The 18,414-nt window shown below is 46.4% G+C and overlaps 1 protein-coding gene across 1 annotated transcript; it reads right to left on the bottom strand.

The window, feature by feature from the left end:
* Window positions 1-544: 544 nt before the first annotated feature.
* LOC130840367 (C-C motif chemokine 2) lies at window positions 545-2,415 on the bottom strand. The gene is made up of 3 exons (XM_057715804.1): window positions 2,286-2,415; window positions 1,416-1,533; window positions 545-1,035 (listed from the first exon to the last, which is right to left on the bottom strand). Exons 1-3 carry the CDS (start codon window positions 2,359-2,361, stop codon window positions 930-932), a joined length of 300 nt encoding a protein of 99 aa, XP_057571787.1. The 5' UTR covers window positions 2,362-2,415; the 3' UTR covers window positions 545-929.
* Window positions 2,416-18,414: the final 15,999 nt, after the last annotated feature.

Below are 18,414 nucleotides of genomic sequence, written 5' to 3'. Positions count from 1 at the left end.
TTAATGATCTTGTAATTTGTCTAGATAAATCTCATGCGTTCATCAAAGATAAGTTCAAGTCACATATTCTTAATGAATCTTATTGATGGTCATTAAGTCTCCCCCTGATTTCTCAATGTCTACAGTGTCTGTATTACTCCAAGTTGAAGGATTAACTGGAGTGGGGGAGATTGGAGGAAAGTAACACAGTTAGTGGGAAGTTGCAGTAGATTATGGGAGATATTGAGGGCAGGGGTCAAGGGCTGTGAGCAAAAGGATGGAGGTGGGTGGGCTGTTGCTACACAGGTGACAAGGGTTATTGCGACCTGGGTAGATGGTGTCAGGGACTGAGGTGGTAGTGATGAAATGCCTGATTGGGTCCTGTCTTAAAAATTCTTCTGTAGGCACCCAGATGAGCTCAGCCAGTAGGAAAGACCAGAGCTAGTTCACATTCTTATTCTTCCAAAACGCGAGCCCCTGAAATGCTCTGAAACCCTGCTCCTCCCCCATCACCGAGATCATAGTCAGCTTTTTAATTTCTTTTAAGAAAATACCAAAAGCCAGGTTTTGTATAAAAAATATATATTTTGTTCAGTAGTTACATAATATACATTTCCACAATAGCATTTTTAGCAATGACTTAGAATGTCAAAACAAAAAGTTTTCGCATTAATCATCCTTGCAAGGACCCTCCCGCCATCCCGGGGTAGAATTGGGATTCACAGAGGAAAGCAATTTGCCCAAGTTTCCATTTAAAAACACACACACACACATACACACACTAGTAGTCATGGAGGATAAATTTTAACATCAATAACTTAAATAAGATTAACATTACTTAAGGCATCATGTTTCATGTCAATAAAATGATAAGATAATATCAGAGGGCAGTTAGGGAAAGCTAGAAGGAAACAAAGTGTCTTCAGATTCTTGGGTTGTGGAGTAAGTGTTCAAGGCTTTGGAGTTTGGTTTTTCTTGTTCAAGTGATTCATGGTGTCCTGGACCCACTTCTGCTTGGGGTCTGCACAGATCTCCTTGTCCAGTATGGTCTTGAAGCTGCGGAGGAGAGAGGGTACAGTTAGATGGAGTCCCACTGAGATGTCAGCCTGTGAATGCAGCCTATTTGCCCCCAAGAAGCTGCCATGGGAACTTGAGGAGGAAGGCAAGTGGCAGGAGGGAGCCCAGGGCAAGTCGATCCTATAGATGTCCCAGTTGAAGCCATCCTGACTTCAGGCTAAAAAAACTGGTATAGTCTGAGCACCCAGATGAAGAGTGGTGTTGGGAGTCACTTTTTCCCTTGCGGCTGCAGTTTTCCCATTGGGCACCATTGTATATTGGATTAGATCCTGTAACTCTCTGACTTTAAAATTTGTGAGACTTGCCCCTTGCACCCCGAGGAAGAACTGGACCATGGAGGGCCGCTATGCTGAACTTACATCACAGCTTCTTTGGGACACTTGCTGCTGGTGACTCGTCTATAGCTCGTCAGCCTCTGCATTGAGATCTTCTTATTGGTGAGTGTATAGCAGCAGGTGACTGGAGAGTTAATGGCATCTGGAAATAGAACCACAAAGGAAAAAAAGGTTTTAGGATGGACTAGGTTCTTTCTGATCTCAATCAGAGCGGAAAAGAGGAGTAAGGAGAAGGCAAAAGTGAGGCAGGATTGGAGTAGAACTCCTTAAATCCCCATATTTCTGCCTATGCCAGGATATCATACGGACTCAGTTTCCTGTGCTCTAAAAATTGGTATACAGCACCAATAATGAACTGAGGGAAACTAAATAACTTTTGGAAGTGCTGTTAGGAGAAGCTAAGAATCCAAGTTAACAGGGTCAGGGAAGATCAGCTCAGGGACCCCAGCTGTGGGTCCCCTTTAGGCTCCAAATAATTGGTGCTTGGCTGTGGGTTTCCATGATACCAACTGCCCCTGCAAAACTAAGTCTCTGGAGTCCAGATTCCGGGTCTCCTCCTCTCCTCTCCACGGTATCTGGAAATACCCTGCCAGAGACCTCCTCTCCTTCTGTCCCAGTTCCCAAATGTTGCTGAAAGGAGCCAGGGCAGTAACTGCTCTGGGTTCATGCTTCCAGAGCTGGAGTCCTAGAAGGAGCTGGATTTGGGGTCTACAACTGGAATTCTCATCCAGGCTCTGTCCAAGAGAAGCTGTGTGATCAAGCTCACTCCTATGCCTCTCTGACTCTCCTGATCTTGTAGTTAAAGCAAGAGTGCGGGTCCCCCTCTGCTCTGATGGCCCATGGTGACCCAGAGATGGGGTGAGATGCTTCAGAGAGAAAGAGAGGGGTGCTTACCTGGCTGAGCGAGCACCTGGGTGCTGAAGGCAGCGGCTGTGAGCAGCAGGCACAGGAGAGCTGCAGAGACCTTCATGTCGGAGGGAGAGGATTCAAGCGTCAGTGTGGGAGCTGTTGGTTTCTGGCTTGGTCTCAGCCTCTCTGCTCCTCCAGCGGCTCTGCCTGCCTTTTATTGAAAATCAAGAGGGTGGAGCAATGGGAGAGAGGTTGGCCCAGAGCAGCATCATCCTCAATGAATGACGAAGTGGAATCTTGAATGTGCTGAGCAAGTGAAGCACCGGGGACGTTTCCAGGAAGTAGGAGAGGGAAGCAGTGGGTCAGGACTGGGCACTTTTTCCATTCGCAGCTGAGATAAAAAGAAATGGGAGGGGGTGGGGGTACAGTTATATCCTGAGAGACCACAGACATAAACCAAGTAGTTTATTCTTGACGATTCCGCTTTCTCTGAAGTGAAAATTCTGCAAAAAGGAAAGGAAGCAAGCGAAACAGAGGTCACAAGGGTGATGAAAGCATCTCTGGGGTTAACCCTGCTCCTCCTTCAAGCAACAGCCCAGGGGGCCTTCAAGCTAAGAAAGCATCCTAAAGTCTTGGCAGGCTCCCCGAACAGCGTATTAAATCCCTTTGCTCTTTCAAATGTAGGATGGTGGCACAATCGAAGCTTAGCAGAACTATAGGGTTTTTTATTTTTAAACTATAAAAGTGAGTTCTCGAATCATCGGATTTAAGACTTGGAAGAAGCCATCTAGATCATGCAGTGCTGCGAAAGAAATGTTCTTGTATTACTCATGCGGTACTTACTCTGTAAGGGTAATATTCTAAACCCTTTACAAATGCCAGGTCTTTCAATTCTCCAACCCCATCTAGTAGATCCTGTTCATTCCAGTTGTACAGTCAGGCAACCAAGGCACAGAGGACTTAAGTAATCTGCTTGAGTGCCCCCAGTGTCTGTGCTGTCATGACTAGGATATATGATAGGGGCACAGTATCCGGCTGGCTGCCTGGTCATATATCTGGGTGCCCCCTGTCCTCAGCCTCTGCCAAACTAGCAGACATCTAAAGGGGAATTGAGAACGTTCCTTGCAATTAAGTCATTATGGGGTTTGGAGCCTCTGGTTAGCACAGCAGGCAGACAGGAAAAGACAAGACAAGAGGCGTATCCTCTGCTATGGCGGCTGTTATCCCAGCTCCCTTCTGGAGTCCCAGAGTGAGCAGAGAGACGGCATTACTGGAATTAGAATGCCTGCCTTCATGCTGCAGCTCTGCCTTAGATTTCCTCAGGAACCCCACAAGAGGGACTTCCCTGATGGTGCAGTGGTTAAGAGTCCGCCTGCCAATGCAGGGAACACAGGGTCGAGCCCTGGTTGGAAGACTCCACATGCTGCCGAGCAACTAAGCCCGTGCGCCATAGCTATTGAAGCCCATGCACCGCAACTACTGAAGCCCGTGTGCCTAGAGCTCGTGCTCTGCAACAAGAGAAGCCACCACAATGAGAAGCCTGTGCACCGCAATGAGCAGTAGCCCTCGCTCACCAAAACTACAGAAAGCCCATGCACAACAACGAAGACCCACTCAGCCAATAAATAAATTAATCAATTTAAAAAAACTTTATTAAAAAAAAAACTCCAGCAGCAGTTATAATACCTAAGACCTTAGCATTCATTTCAGTGAACTCTTTTCTTTTACAAGTATGGTAAGATTCCTTGCTGGTGGTGGCTAAGCTGAGCCTCGGATTCAGGTCTCGACTCCCCCATTCCACTGCCTCACACTTTTGAGCTTGCTTGGTCTTTGCCCAGTGGGCATGGAAGAAGCTGGTGACCCTTCTTTCTTAAAGAGTCTTTGAGACAAGGTCTGTGAAATACATGGAGCTTTTTGGAAGAACCATCTGCCATTTGCAACCATTACTACATTTGTAATAAGAGATGGGTTCTGTTGAACAAATGACTGTATCTGGTCCATAGTTAGTGGGCAGTAATGGCGAAGAAGAGGACTAGCCAGCATCCCTGAGTGTTTCCTGGGAGCCAGGCCCTGTGCTTGGGTAATTTCCAGCATTGTATCACTGGCCTCCAAACAACCCAACTTGCCTCATATTGCAGCTGAAGTTCACTCACTTGTCTAAGATCTCACAGGTTATAGCAGGTGGGGCTGAGGTTCCCACTCAGGACACTCTGATTCCAGAATCCCTACTTCCAGGCAGTGGGCTTAATGTCTCAGGATGGATATTAGTTTCCTAGAGAATCTAAAAGCGGAGAATCTACGGAGAGGCTCTTCCAGGCTCTTGGGTGTAATTCCAAAAAGACAGGACAAAGACAACAAATGAACTTGTATACTGCTCTGCTTGCACCCCTCTTGGAGCCTTAATTACATTCTTCCTGACTCTTTTTAACCCCCCATCCCACCCACCCCACCCCCAACTTGAGCTGTTTGGCTCAGTGCTCTGCCAATGGCTCAATCCAGCCTTATTGAATGAGTCAAGTGCTTTCAGGAATGCAGACTGGGTAACTTCAAGTGTGTCTTCCCAGACCATCTCCCCTTAACTTCCAAAACGTTTTCCCTCATATTAATGGAAACTCCTCTCTAATCTATTAGTGTCCTTTTCTGTGGACTTGGAGGATTGCATCCCATTTCCTTCTAGAATCCAGTCATTCCTTGGATTTTTGTCTAGGTTAACAAATGTAAAGATGTTGAGATCTTAAAAAAAAAATGTAAATCTACAATTAAGAAACCAAAAAGCCGCATGATATTGAAAAGTAATAGAACACCTAGGTCTGCAGATTTTTATTTGGAAAGTTTTTAACTGGATAGGTATCAGGCTTTCATACGTAATTAGTCAGGTTATTGATATCTTTATGGGGAAGTTTTGGTCCTTCGTTTCCTGTGATATATTGGTCGATTTCATGTATCATATTGAATCTATGGGCATGTATTTGTCCACAATTTTGTCTTATTGCCTCTTTAGTGTCTAAAGGTTAAGTGATGATGTATCATCTTTCATTCATGCCATTGATAATTCATCTTTATAAATAAAAATATAATTCCCGTAAAAAAAATAAAGATGTTGAGATCTCGAAACCTCTCTCCTGATTTTGCCAGGTCAGGATCACTTCTCATCTCCCAGAACCAAAGGACCTGTAGAGATCCTGTAGTAAATCTCCTCTTTTTATGTAAGGAAGCCATATTCTTGCTACAAACAGTGAGAGGTCAGCTGGCCCCTGGTCACCTATTGTCACACAGATTAGTTTTCTGTTTTTTCTGAGTTTTTAGGCAGACTTCTGGGTATTTGAAGCTATGTCTCTGCTTCAGGAAGGGATCTCCATTTTTGGAAAGTGACTCAATCGCTGCAAGTGTCAGGCAACAAACAGATCAAAGGTGAAAGTATGAATCAGAAAAGAAAGTCTTCTGGAAGATGGCAGTTGTCCCCCTCTCACTTCTGCTCTGTCAAGAGGAGATGCTCTCCCCAGCTGGAGGACGCTAGAAACAAGTGGAAATTCCCGCTCTGAGGCAGCTTTGGAAGTTCCCAGATTCCTTGGAGGAGAATGAACTTGGCTGGAGCCTGCATTCCAGATGCTGGGCTTGCAGCCAGAGAGACGTCTCATGTGGGACTGTGCTGGGAACACCCCAGTGCAAGGTCTGGGTTGGGCCCCTGCTTGAGAGCCTGCAAGGGAGAGGCCTGGAGACATGTGCGGGGAGAAGGCAGGGTTAAGGTTTTGCTATGCCCCAAAACCCCAGTCCCCCTGGGGCCCCCTCCTCAACAGCACATAGATGAGGAATGGAAAAGTTTCTCTTGGTGAATAATCCTTCCTTCCTTCCTCTCAGTGGGCTGACACCCCCCACACCAACTACGCCCTGCCCCCCCCCCACCCCCCCACCAAGGATCCTCCGCGTGGACCTTGTTCATCAGCCCAGACTCCCACTCGGTGTCAGGGATAAAGGAAAGAGGAACTAAGAGTGAGCTTTCTAGAAATATCAGAAGCCAGCACTTAGCCCCTGCCTTGATCCCTTCCACAGTTCGCTTGCTTCCCTCTCCACATCTAGCACAGGGCACCCTTGCCTTTGCATGGTGATACACCCCCAGCTCTTTGAGTGAGACACACAGTAGGCTTTGCATCCATCAGGTCCTTTCTAGACACCTCCCCAGGCCTCTCCTCCAGCTGCTCCCTTCGATTTTCCTCCATGTCAGCTCCGAGCTCTAGGGAGACCAGAGCTTATTTTCCTGGGGCCCCAACTCTGAGATCCCTTGCCTTTCAAGGATGAGAATTCCATTCTTTATTCTTGCACAGGATGTCAGGTAAAAACAGAATCTTAGAGATCATCTTCTTCCCATTTCATCGATGGAGAAGCTGAGGCCAAGAAACAAGCTGTGACAGGCCCGAGGTGACATAGGAGACAAATAGCAGAGCTTGTGGGGGTTTGTCCAATTCTGGGTTCTCAGCATAGCAGCCTTCCTCTGATGCTGCACTAGCTCCTTGTTGTAACATGCAAACCGTTAGCATCTTTTCTGTGCCGAGCACAAGGTAGGAAACTGGGGGTGGAGGATGGGAAAGTGAACCAGACGTGTAAACTGCTTTCCAGAAAAGATGATTAAGTATCCATGGGAAGTCGGGCTGAGTTTATAAATAAACCGAAGCAGTGCTCACCCCAAGCTTCAGCATCCAGGCATTTCCTGTGTGGATCGGCCCCAGGTTTATATGCATGAAAGAGCCAAGGATATCTGGGTGGCGGGCAGGATGGATAGCCTACAGGAAAAGAGAGGAAAGATTCACCGGCAACAGCCCAGCCCAGGTTGCTTGCAGGGAGGGAGACAGTGGTGTCTCAGCCAGGTGGGGGACTGGTCACTGCCTTCTGGGCCAGCCCTCAGGCACCAACACCTGAGCCCTAGAGTGAGGGGGCCGCTGTGGGTGAGGGGGTCACATCTAAGAAAATTGTTAGCATAATGACAGTGTAAGACTCACTACTGCTCCCCAGATAGACTGTAACCAGGGGTAGCACAGTGCGGGAGAAGCCACTTTTCTCACTTTCCTGGGCAGTGTCGAGGGGACTGAAGAGCACATCTGAGGTACCCCTGTGACAGCCCTGAACTCGGGGGCATCGTAGGGAAACAGAACTCATCAAGAGCAGGTGGAGTGGAGACAGACAGACATCTCTTTGACAGCCTTCTGTTGAGTCCTTGTTTTAACACCTGTGTTGAGGTCCCCTCAAGGAAACACAAGCAACACATAGAGTCACTTCAGTAACCAGAGAGATGCAGAGCTGTGAGATCCCCAGCTAAGGGGCTCAGGAAGGCTTCATGGTGGTACTTTCAAGATGGGCTCAGGACTTCCCTGCTGGTGCAGTGGTTGAGAATCCACCTGGTTCAATTCCTGCTCAGGGAAGATCCCACATGCCGTGGAGCAACTAAGCCCATGCGCCACAACTACTGAGTCTGCGCTCTAGAGCCCTCGAGCTACAACTACTGAGCCCACGTGCCACAACTACTGAAGCCCACGTGCCTAGAGCCCATGCTCTGCAACAACAGAAGCCACCATAATGAGAAGCCCGTGCACTACAATGAAGAGTAGCCCCTGCTCTCCACAACTAGAGAAAGCCCGTGTGCAGCAATGAAGACCCAATGCAGCCAAAAAAAAAAAAAGAATGGGCTGACGTGTAGACAGGTTTTGAACCTTGGATGACTGTTGGATGTAGGAGGAGTGCATTTTGGAGTGAACTTATGGAGAGCACAGATTTAAAGTGCTTACATATCTCCTTGGGATCTTGTTAAAGTACAGATTCTGATTCTGAAGGTCTTGGGTGGGCCTGAGATCTTGTATTTCTAACCAGCTTCCAGGGGAGGCTGATAATACTGGGCCATGGTCCCATGAGAAGTAGCTTAAAAGGGCTCAGCAGGGGAAATTGTGGTCAGGGGTGGGAAACATGAGCCGTTCATCTTGTCTAGACCAGGGTTCTTATCTACGGCTCCTGGTTAGGCTTCGAGAACCGTCTGGAATTGTCTTCCACATTTGTGTGATTGTATATTTTTCTGGAGAGCAGGTGCATAGCTGCCATCAGATTAGCAAAGACATCCATGACCTCCAAATGGTTAAGGACCCCTGAACCTATCAAAAATAGAGAGTTCTGGTCTCCACCTCTGACCTGTTGAATCACAATCTGTAATGTTACTATATAAAGCTGTATCTTTTTTTCTCCCCGCTTTTAATTTTTATTTATTTATTTATTTTTATAAATTTATTTATTTATTTTTATTTATTGGCTGTGTTCGGTCTTCTTTGCTGCGCACGGGCTTTCTGTAGCTGCAGAGAGCCAGGGCTATTCTTCGTTGTGGTGCACAGGCTTCTCATTGCAGTGGCTTCTCTTGTTGCAGAGCGCAGCCTCTAGGTGCTAGGGCTCAGTAGTTGTGGCACATGGGCTTAGTTGCTCTGTGGCATGTGGGATCTTCCCCGACCAGGGATCGAACCCATGTCCCCTGCATTGGCAGGTGCATTCTTCATCACTGTGCTACCAGGGAAGCCTTTTCCACCTTTTTAAATTGAAGTAGAGTTGATTTACAATGCTGTGTTAGTTTCTGCTGTACAGCAAAGTGATTCAGTTATACATATATGTATTCTTTTTTATATTCTTTTCCATTATGGTGTATCACAGGATAGTGAATACAGTTTTCCTGTGCTGTACAGTAGGACCTTGCTGTGTATCCATTCCCTATGTAATAGTTTTCATCTGCTAATCCCAAACCCCCAATCCATCCCTTCCCTACCCCCAAAATTGTATTTTTTCTAAGCTCTCCTCCCACCCTCAGATGATTGCTGGTCTGTGTTTGGGCACCCCTGGGCTGAAATGTAGGGTGCATGGAGGACAGGCTGTGCTGCCCGGGTTGGGTGGCACAAACAGGAGTAAAGCACAGGCAGGAAAAAGACAAAAAGGGAGAGAGAAAGAATAAGAGAAGAGAGGGGACGAAGAAGAGGGAAGCTTGAATCATGGAAAGAGCCTCAGGCAATGTCAGACCACGAGGGCCAGAGGCCTGGCTCTGCTTCTATCTAGCTGTGTGGCCTTGCACAAGTCACTTGACCTCTCTGGGCCTCTTCCGTAATGTATGGTTAGTAACACAGTGTATCTGATGGTGTCACGAGACTCCTATGAAATAATACGCCAAAGGTGCTTTGTTAGCAACGTGTAAAGAACTGTGTCACTCTGAGGGCCCGAGCAAGCTACAATCTTGGAAAGTCTCCGGGTACACGGCCAAGCCCAGGCAGCCCCCCATGCATTCTTTTTTTTTTTTGGTGGGGGGGGGGACCACGCTGTGCAGCATGTGGGATCTTAGTTCCCTGACAGGGATCCAACCCGCGCCTCCTGCAGCAGCAGCGCGGATTCTTAACCACCGGACGGCTGGGGAAGTCCCCAAGCCTCCACTCTTGTTTCTTGCTATGAGAGTGGATTGAGCACCTATATCATGCTGTCAGGTCTCGGTCTCCCAGGCTCTTTTTCATCGCTGTTTTCTTGTCTGCGTGTGGACAGAGAGAGAGCCTTTAGGGGCTGACAAAAACTGAGGGTCAGAGAGGAGCAGCCCCCAAATCGAGTTAGGGTATCAGCTGCTCACACAGCAGCCAACTCTCACAGGAAGTTCACATTCTGACAGGCCCTTGTCGGCCTCTAAACTCCTGTGGTGCCCAGACTCATTCTTTGCTTCTAGAACCCTCTGTGCTCCATCCCACCTCACGGCCCTTGCCAGGCCTGATCCCAGCACCTGGTAGAATGTCTTTCCTATAGTGGATTCTCAACAAATACTGTTTTGAATCGATGAACGGCCTAAGAATCTCAAATCATTTCTCCCAGATGTCTGAATTATGGGGTGATGTAGTATCAGGCAGGGAAATAAGTAGAGAAACAAGATTTTGGTTTACCGAGTTCCCCGCTTCTTGTATTTGGGGACGAGATTGTGTCAGGGCCGGGGGAACAGTGCCTGGGCCGTTACCAAACGGTGGCTTCCAGGAGCCCCATAAATCGCTCTTTGGAGATGGGCTGTTTCTTCCTCTTGGTTGCAAAACTCTGCATGCAAAAAAGGGAAATTTCAGCCCAAGAAAAACTCCTTCTTTATAGTTTCAGCTGGCTCGCTGGTGGAGCCCGAGGTTGCAAAGCACTGGCTACACTCAAAAGCTCTTCCTGTGTTTATGTAAATGGAGTCAGAGAGAGAGTGTCTGAATGAGGATGCTGAAGGCGTTTGCCCAGGGGAGAGAGAAAAGTCGGGGGAAATTGTTTTGCGAAGCACACGCAACTCTTCTGGTTTCGGTGCAGGGACTTGAAAACAAAGCATTATTAAACAATCCAACCCTGCAACTTATTTATTGCTCAGAAATATGGCCAGGGTGGTGAGAGAACTTTACATTGTTCTCCTGGGAGCTGTTTATAATGGGGTGGGAATGGCAGGCGCGCAGGAGGGCAGGGACTTTTGTGCTGTATGTAGCCCCAGTATCAACACCTAGCAGTAGGGGTTTGACAAATATGGGATAATGAATGAATTAGGGGGAAATAACTAGAGCTGGAAGGTGCTGTCGAGATCCTAGCATTGAAAATCCCTGCCCTGATTAGATCAAGATGAGGAAAAGAAAGTTTCCCGGGATTTTAGCGCACTTATAAATCAGTGCAGACAAGCCGTGTGTGTGTGCGTGTGTGTGTGTGTGGTGGGACGTACCTGGTCATGGATCTTAACATTTTCCAGTGAGACTGCCAGCTATTTTTCCTCTAGGAGAAATATTTCTTTGTTTAGAGAAATTTTACGGAGGCCATAGAAGTAGGCATTCATTGCAAATAGGCACTTAGTGCCCTGGAGGGAGGGAGAAAAGAAACTTTGGCGGCCCAAGAGAAAGGCTGCCCCTCCGAACACCTCCTTGTGATGCAGAGCTGGGCACAGGGGAGCCAAATGGACCAAACAGACATTGGCTTAAGGACCAAGAGACCTCCTAAGAGGAGAGGAATGGGGACTCTGTCTTTTGAGTCCAAAATGATTACACACTTTATGAGAGTCTGAAGAGGTTCCAAGTGGATTGGTGACCAGAGTTCCAAGTCCGGGCTGAGAATTCAGGGGGTGAGGGCTGAGGTGGGAAGACTTTCGGGACCCCGCCGCCCTCCCCATGTGATTACAAGTAGTCCTGCTTTGGGGGCATTGGTCAAATCTGCCAGTTTAAACTGATGCTGCCGCAATCTTGGGAACCCAAGGGTGACACCAAGACTAGAGGTGGCATCGTGGCATCGTTACAGCGAGAAACAGCTTTGGGTGGTGGCAGTCCAGCTGTCCACGGTTACCCCCCAGGGGCAGTGATAGAATCAATGGCAGCCAAGAGTCCTGTCCACTGAGTGGTGGCTCAGATCACCCAGCTCTCTCTTTGCTCGAACTTTAGCAGCAGGACTTATCGGCTGGACTGAACAGGTGGCCACGGTTCTCAGGCAACATAAGGAGGGTGGGAGGGGGCGCTTAGGCATGAATTATGACATTTCCTCCTAATCTGGACAATTTGGGGCTTTAGGGATTAACTGAACATGGTAAAAGAGACATGAACCTCTTGTGCCCTGGGTAACAAAAAAGACTACGCCCATTCCACACACACACACATTCCTTTATCGTGGACAGCTCACTGCTCCAGCTCATCACGTGTCCACTTTCTTTTCCCCACTCTGCTCCCAGTGCAATTAGGATGTACTTACATTCCAGCGTCATGACAAGCTTTTCCCTCATACAATTTTGATTTCATGATGATGGAAGCATTCATTGTGAGTATTTACTGAATGCCTTCTAGAACTTGTGTGCAGTTCATGATGTGTGCTTTACAACTCACTAAACCATGTGAGTCTGAGAAGAGCACTGTAAAGTGAGTGAGACCGGGATCACTGTTCGCATTTCACAGGTGGGCTTAGAAGTTGACTTGCTCAAGGACAAGGGTTCTGGGAAATAGAAGCGCTGGGACTGAAGTCCACAGGTTCCCCGTCCAAGGTCATTCTTCCTTATGTTCCAACAGTCCTTTCCTCCTCCTGGTAATTTTTCCTTTCCCTTCATCCTAAAGCTCACCGTTTGAGATCACCCCCATCCACTGTGTAAACGGAAGGCTTGGTGAGCAGGTGGAAGGGAAGGAAGAGGGTAGGGGATATAAACCAACTGACAGGGACGTTGTCTAATGTGCCCTGGGTCCCTCTTCAAATGACTCCATCGCCACTTCATTTCAGCCCCTGCCCCAAGGCCACCCTCTGGACTCTGTCATCTCCCTGAACTTCTCCATTTCATGGTGTTAGACTGAGTAATTCATTTCTTCGACCCCAGCCTTCCACTTCCTTCCCCATCAGCAACTCTGTATCACTGTGTCAGTTCCTCCCAGGCCCTTGGCCCCTACCTGGGTTCCCTCCCTCCTCAGCTCAGCCTGGGGTCAGTCACACTCTCACCAGCATACCAATGCTCTCATTTCTATCATTCTGTCCCCCCACTTGCCGGTGTGCAAACCCAGGTCATAGGATCATGTCCCCAATTCCCGGCCACTCCCAGGCTGATAGGCTTGCTGGAAATCTCGCTCTCCTCAGTGGCTAGGCCAGCAATGCTTTCACTCATCCCTTGGTATTTCTTTCTGCCCTGCTCCACGGCAGCTCTCCAAAACTTTACCGTTCCCCTTACATCTCTTGCTCCAGCCTCAGAGCTCTCAGGGGACTATATACTCCCCAGTATAAGCAGAGACTATGAGATGAGAATTCCCTCCATGTTAGCCTCCATGCCTCTATCAAAACTTAATACCATCTTCATGTTATGACATCTCTCCTGCCTTAGAAGAAGATCGGGTCCCCCTCTTGAGGGTCACAGATCAATCCATATCCTTAATTTCCTGCAGCCCTTCTCAGAACTCGGCATTCCCCGTTAGCTCCATGCCTTTTTCGTCCAACCACATGCTCAAATCTTCTTCACTGTTAAAAAAAAATTGCTTCACTTAACCCCATCTTCTGTCAAGCCACTCCCTTCCTTTTCTTTCTTTCCATGGCAAAACCTTTTTTTATGTTTCTTTCTTTTTAAATTAATTTTAATACATCTTTTTTACATCTTTATTGGACTATAATTGCTTTACAATGTTGTGTTAATTTCTGCTGTACAACAAAGTGAATCAGCTCTATGTATACATATATCCCCATATCCCCTCCTTCTTGAGCCTCCCTCCCACCCTCCCTATCCCACCCTTCTAGATCATCCCCAAGTATTGAGTTGATCTCCCTGTGCTATGCAGCAGCTTCCCACTAGCCACCCATTTTACATTTGGTAATGTGTATGTCAGTGCTACTCTCTCACTTTGTCCCAGCCTCCCCTTCCCTGCCTGTGTCCTTAAACTCTTGAATGATTGATCTCTATTTATGGCCGCTACGTTACCAATTAATTCTGCAATTAATTTCTTAACTGTGGCCATTTACTTCCCATATCTGTTGCTCAACTGCAATTCTTATGGTCAGTGACCTCCTCATTACTTAATTAATGGAATTATTCACAACTCTGGTCCATTGTGAAACTATCATCTACCACTCCCTCTTTCAGGAAATCCTGTCTTCTTTTTGTGTCTGGGGCCCTGTCTTTTTCTCGTGTTACCCTCTGCTTCTTATTTGACACTGCATTCACTGGTTTCTCCTCTCCGTTCATTCCTAAATACTGTATACAGGAGTCATACCTGTATTCTCACTCTTCACGAGAGTTTGCAGACTGGTGGCCCATCACCTGGTTCTGGCCTGGAGATTTGTTCTGTTTGTCTTGTAGAGTGATTCAGAAGAATACCATTAATTGCTAATGTTTAAAATGGGAGAGATTTCTCATTTAAAAATCTGAATATCTGATCTGTCTTGGTAGAATCAGAATTGGCAGCACCAAGCCTGCATCCTCACATGGCAACGATCCATGGGAGGAGAGTGGCGGCCTTTTGGATAAAGCATATATTCACAGGTTCACCGGAGCATCCCTTTCTCTCTCCCCTACAATTTCTCTGTTATCTATTGCTCGCTTTGGTCACTCACTCATCCGATCTGTGCGGCTCCTGTTATAGTTTAATCTGTTAGCCTGGGTCAGGACACTTTCTCCCATGGACTCCCACATTTCTGTTTCATAATCCAGCTGATTAGTCTTTAGATAGCTCTAGACTTGGGTTTCTATTCGCCCACCGGGCATGTACCTGGATGCCACTCAACTGCAACAAGTTCATCTTCCTTTCTCTGCCTCTCTCCTTTCCCTCCCTCTCTTCTTTCTTTCTTTTCTTCTTTCAACCAAGATGTAATAAGCCCCTGTGGCAGATGCAGAATGTCTACCTCGAAGGGCCTTGGGGAATCAGATTGATTGGAAGATGGGGTAAAGGATTGGTGTTGAAGCTGTATTTGCATAAGAGGGACATCATTTTCCTTAGTTTATTCACTTGAGATGGCTTCAGGCAGGGGGTCTATGGAGAATTTTTGAGGAGGGACTTAAAAGTTCCCTAAATCATCACTTGATGCCATTTCTGTGTGTGGCTACTCTGTTGGGTACCATGCTGAGTGCAAGGCCTGCAGATCAATTCTGATCCACAGTCCCCGGAACCACGATGCTATTCCCAGATCTGCTTCTCCTGCCAGGAGTCCCATGCCCACTCACCCAGGGGGCCAAGCCACAATGCAGGGGCCATTCTTAGATTTTCCTCTTCACCTCCTTTCACATCCCGTTGGTCACTAAGATCCATCTGTGGCACTTCTTTTTTTAAAAAATTAAAAAAACATTTTTATTAAAATATAATTGATTTACAACATTGTATTAATACCTGCTGTTCAGCAAAGTGATTCAGTTATACATGCATATACATTCTTTTTTGTATTCTTTTCCATTATGGTTTATCTCAGGATAGTGACTATATTTCCCTGTGCGATACTGTAGGACCTTGCTGTTTATCCATTCAGTATATACTAGTTTGCAACTGATAATCCCAAACTCACAATCCATCCCTTCCCCCACTCTCCCCTTGGCAACTTATCTATGAAACAGAAACAGATTCTCTATGTCTGTAAGTCTGCCTCTGTTTTATAGATAGATTCATTTTGTCATAGTTTAGACTCAACATATAAGTGATATCATATGATATATCCTTTATTTGACTTACTTCACTTAGTACGATAATCTCTAGTTCCATCTATATTGCTGCAAATGGCAAACTTTCATTCTTTTTTTACGGCTGAGTCGTCTTCCATTGTATATATGTCATCTGTTGCACTTCTGAAGCATCTCTTGCATTCACCTCTTCTTCTTTGCTCCAAATGACCCTACCTCAGTCTGAGTTCTATTAAAACAGTTTAATGTGATTTCTTGCCAAGAGAAATCTACCATCCAGTCCATCCTTTGTATTGAAGGCAAAGGTATCTAACCCAAACCACAAATCTGATCTGCTAAAAATATTCCAGCGGCTCTCCATGTCTACTTGATGGCCTTAGAATGGCCATCAAGAGGGCTGACCTGGGCCCAGTATACCTTTAAGGCCGCATCTCATGAGTCAATGCTTTCAAATACCTTAGGCTGTAATGACATCCACTGTCTCATCTTTCCCAGAATATGGCCCTTGCATACATTATTTCCTTTGCTTGAAAGAATAGCTGGAACTTCTCCAAGAAGTGTTTCCAGACTCCTCGAGACACATGATCCTTTATGTTCTTTTAAAACATTACACTTTCCTTTTCACAACACTTAATTACACCCTGTATTTTAAAGGTTTTTTATACGTACGTCTTCGGCACCACACTCTGTGCAAAGATAGGTAGGATCTACCTATTCTTCTTTGACTTTATCTTAGAACAGGGCCTGACATTCATTCATTCATTCATTCATTCATTCATTTATTTAACAAGCAGTAATTAAGTGCCTAGTCTCTGCTGGACAGGGACTCTATGTTAGGCACATATTTGCTGAATGAATAGAGAACCTGGGGACAGTAAGACCTCAACTCAATAAAAGGGTCAAAATCTAGAAGAAATCTGATCTGTATTGATTGTATTTTGACTGAGTCTGAGCTACCCTGGGCATCCATTCAGCAGACTCACCTCTCCCACTGACTCACTTTACTACCTTGGCTGAGTGTTTGGCTATTGTGGGCCCTCACGGGCAGAAGGGAAACGATAAATCTTTAAGTTTCCTCGTAATTCTGAGTTTTGCTTGTCCCATTACTTCTTCACTTCTGAGGCAACTGCAGAGGAAGGAAATATCTGAGTTCTGGAAATTCCCCCACTGGACGGGACGCCGGGCTTCCTGCCCACAAGCCCAGCATTAGTATTGTTTCACTTGATACATGTACTCATGAGCAGGTCAGGGAGGATCATACCATTATATAGAGAGCTCACGTGACTTGCCAAGGTCAAGTGCAAGAAGGTGGTGGAACAAGGATTGGAAAGCAGGTCTTCTGTACCTACAACCAGCCCAGTTTGGGACTCTCCAATACTGCTTTGCTGGGCATCTTAGGAAGAAAGTGGGTCTGGATACTCAAATTTGAAACCAGTGTGGTCTGCAGTGGGGTCTGCTCTCACATCTTGGCCAAAACCACATCCTCTTTATTCCCATTTCTCGTATGTGTTTTGCAATGTAATTCTTATCTTCACTGCTCTTAGCCAAACATCAAGACTCTGGTTCCCTTTCTGGTTGTCAGCTTCTGTGGCTCAATTTTTCTTACAGTTGTTTTTTCTAGTTCTCCATTTTTCTTTCTCTCATTGCATTTTTATCTCCTTGGGACTTGTCATCATCCAAACTGGCCATGTTGGTGACATCAGACATCCCATTTGGAAGGATGACACTGATTTTTCCAGGGGCAAAATTAGTTTCTAGACCTTCTAGGAAAAATAAAGTCAGAAAGCTCCTTTCTCCCTCATTATCTGCATCTTGCTAAACAAGCAGCCACCTTGCTGGGGGCTTCTGGGTTCTTAGCTATGGCCTTGTGGAAATGAAAGGGCAACTCTGACTCTAGACCCTCAACCTTTGCTGTGGCCTTGTCTCCAAATTGACCAGAGATCAGCGTTATTAATACCCTATAAGCTCAAGAGACCATCCTTCCATCAGTGGGTACAGCCACAGGTAAGAGGGTTTGCTGACATGAGCATTGCATGTCTAGATTGAAAATGGGAAGGCACCAAAGAGATCATGGCGCCCCTGCCACATTTTGCAGATCGAGACTCCTAAAGCACAGAGAAAGCAGTGGCTTGCCCCAGGTCACACAGCAAATTAGTGTCCAGGGTTTGGGCCGAAACTTAGGTCTCTGATAACTTTTCTTGGAAGAAGTCTTTCCTCTACCATAAGGTTCTTAGAGCTTCAGGGGCCTCTGGTAAGTAACGTGCAAAATCTCCAAGCATGGATTGTGGATAAATCTCTTGCAATCATTCCTACTTCATACCTTTAGACTTGAAGAAGTTGCCTAGAGGGGGTCTTATCTCTTGGTCACATGCTGACCACAGAGCTCTTTGCAGTCATGGCTTCAGCTCTCCGAAGCCTCGATGAAGGAAATTGAGGCAGGAGCTGTTGGTCATTCTCATGCCTGTCCCAAAGCTGCAGGGACACCCCACTGTGCTCACAAAGTGAAGAACTTCCCAAGGCCACCAAATGATGCCATCTTCCAGTTGCCTTTGCAATTATGATGATTGTAATGTGTTATGATCCCTTAGCGGGAGGTTGTATTTTACAGCTGATCGAGCTCATTTGCATAATATCTCTCATTTCTGGTCTCTGCACAAGCCTGTTCTAAGAGAGACTCGATTTTCCCCCTTTACAGCTGAGAACCTAAGGTTCAAAGACATTAAACACCTTGGCTAGGGCTGTGTAGATAGGAAAGAGAACCAAAGCTCTAAATCTGGGTTTTCTTCCTATATTGCTCTCACACAGAAACTCATAATAATGAAGTTCATCTGTAATAAGCACCTTTAACAGCTTTGCCTCTTTAAATTTATTTATTTATTTATTTATTTACTTTATTGGCATATTGGGTCTTTGCTGTGCGCAGGCTTTCTTTTTAGTTGTGGCGAGTGGGGGCTACTCTTCGTTGTGGCACACGGACTCCTCATTGTCATGGCTTCTCTTGTTGCGGAGCACGGGCTCTAGGCACGTGGGCTTCAGTAGTTGCAGCACATGGGCTCAATAGTT

This window comes from Hippopotamus amphibius, chromosome 17, assembly GCF_030028045.1.
Source record: "Hippopotamus amphibius kiboko isolate mHipAmp2 chromosome 17, mHipAmp2.hap2, whole genome shotgun sequence".
Lineage (NCBI taxonomy): Eukaryota > Metazoa > Chordata > Mammalia > Artiodactyla > Hippopotamidae > Hippopotamus > Hippopotamus amphibius.
Note: the sequence above shows the minus strand (reverse complement) of the source record. Positions and strands in the feature narration are given on the sequence as shown.

Excerpts from the sequence above, each read along its gene's own strand:
- LOC130840367 (XM_057715804.1), bottom strand. The coding sequence starts at position 2,361 with ATGAAGGTCTCTGCAGCTCTCCTGTGCCTGCTGCTCACAGCCGCTGCC. Across the intron at positions 1,534-2,285 it reads CCAGGTGCTCGCTCAGCCAG|ATGCCATTAACTCTCCAGTC; the intron begins GTAAGCACCCCT and ends TTCTATTTCCAG. Across the intron at positions 1,036-1,415 it reads TGTCCCAAAGAAGCTGTGAT|CTTCAAGACCATACTGGACA; the intron begins GTAAGTTCAGCA and ends TCTCCTCCGCAG.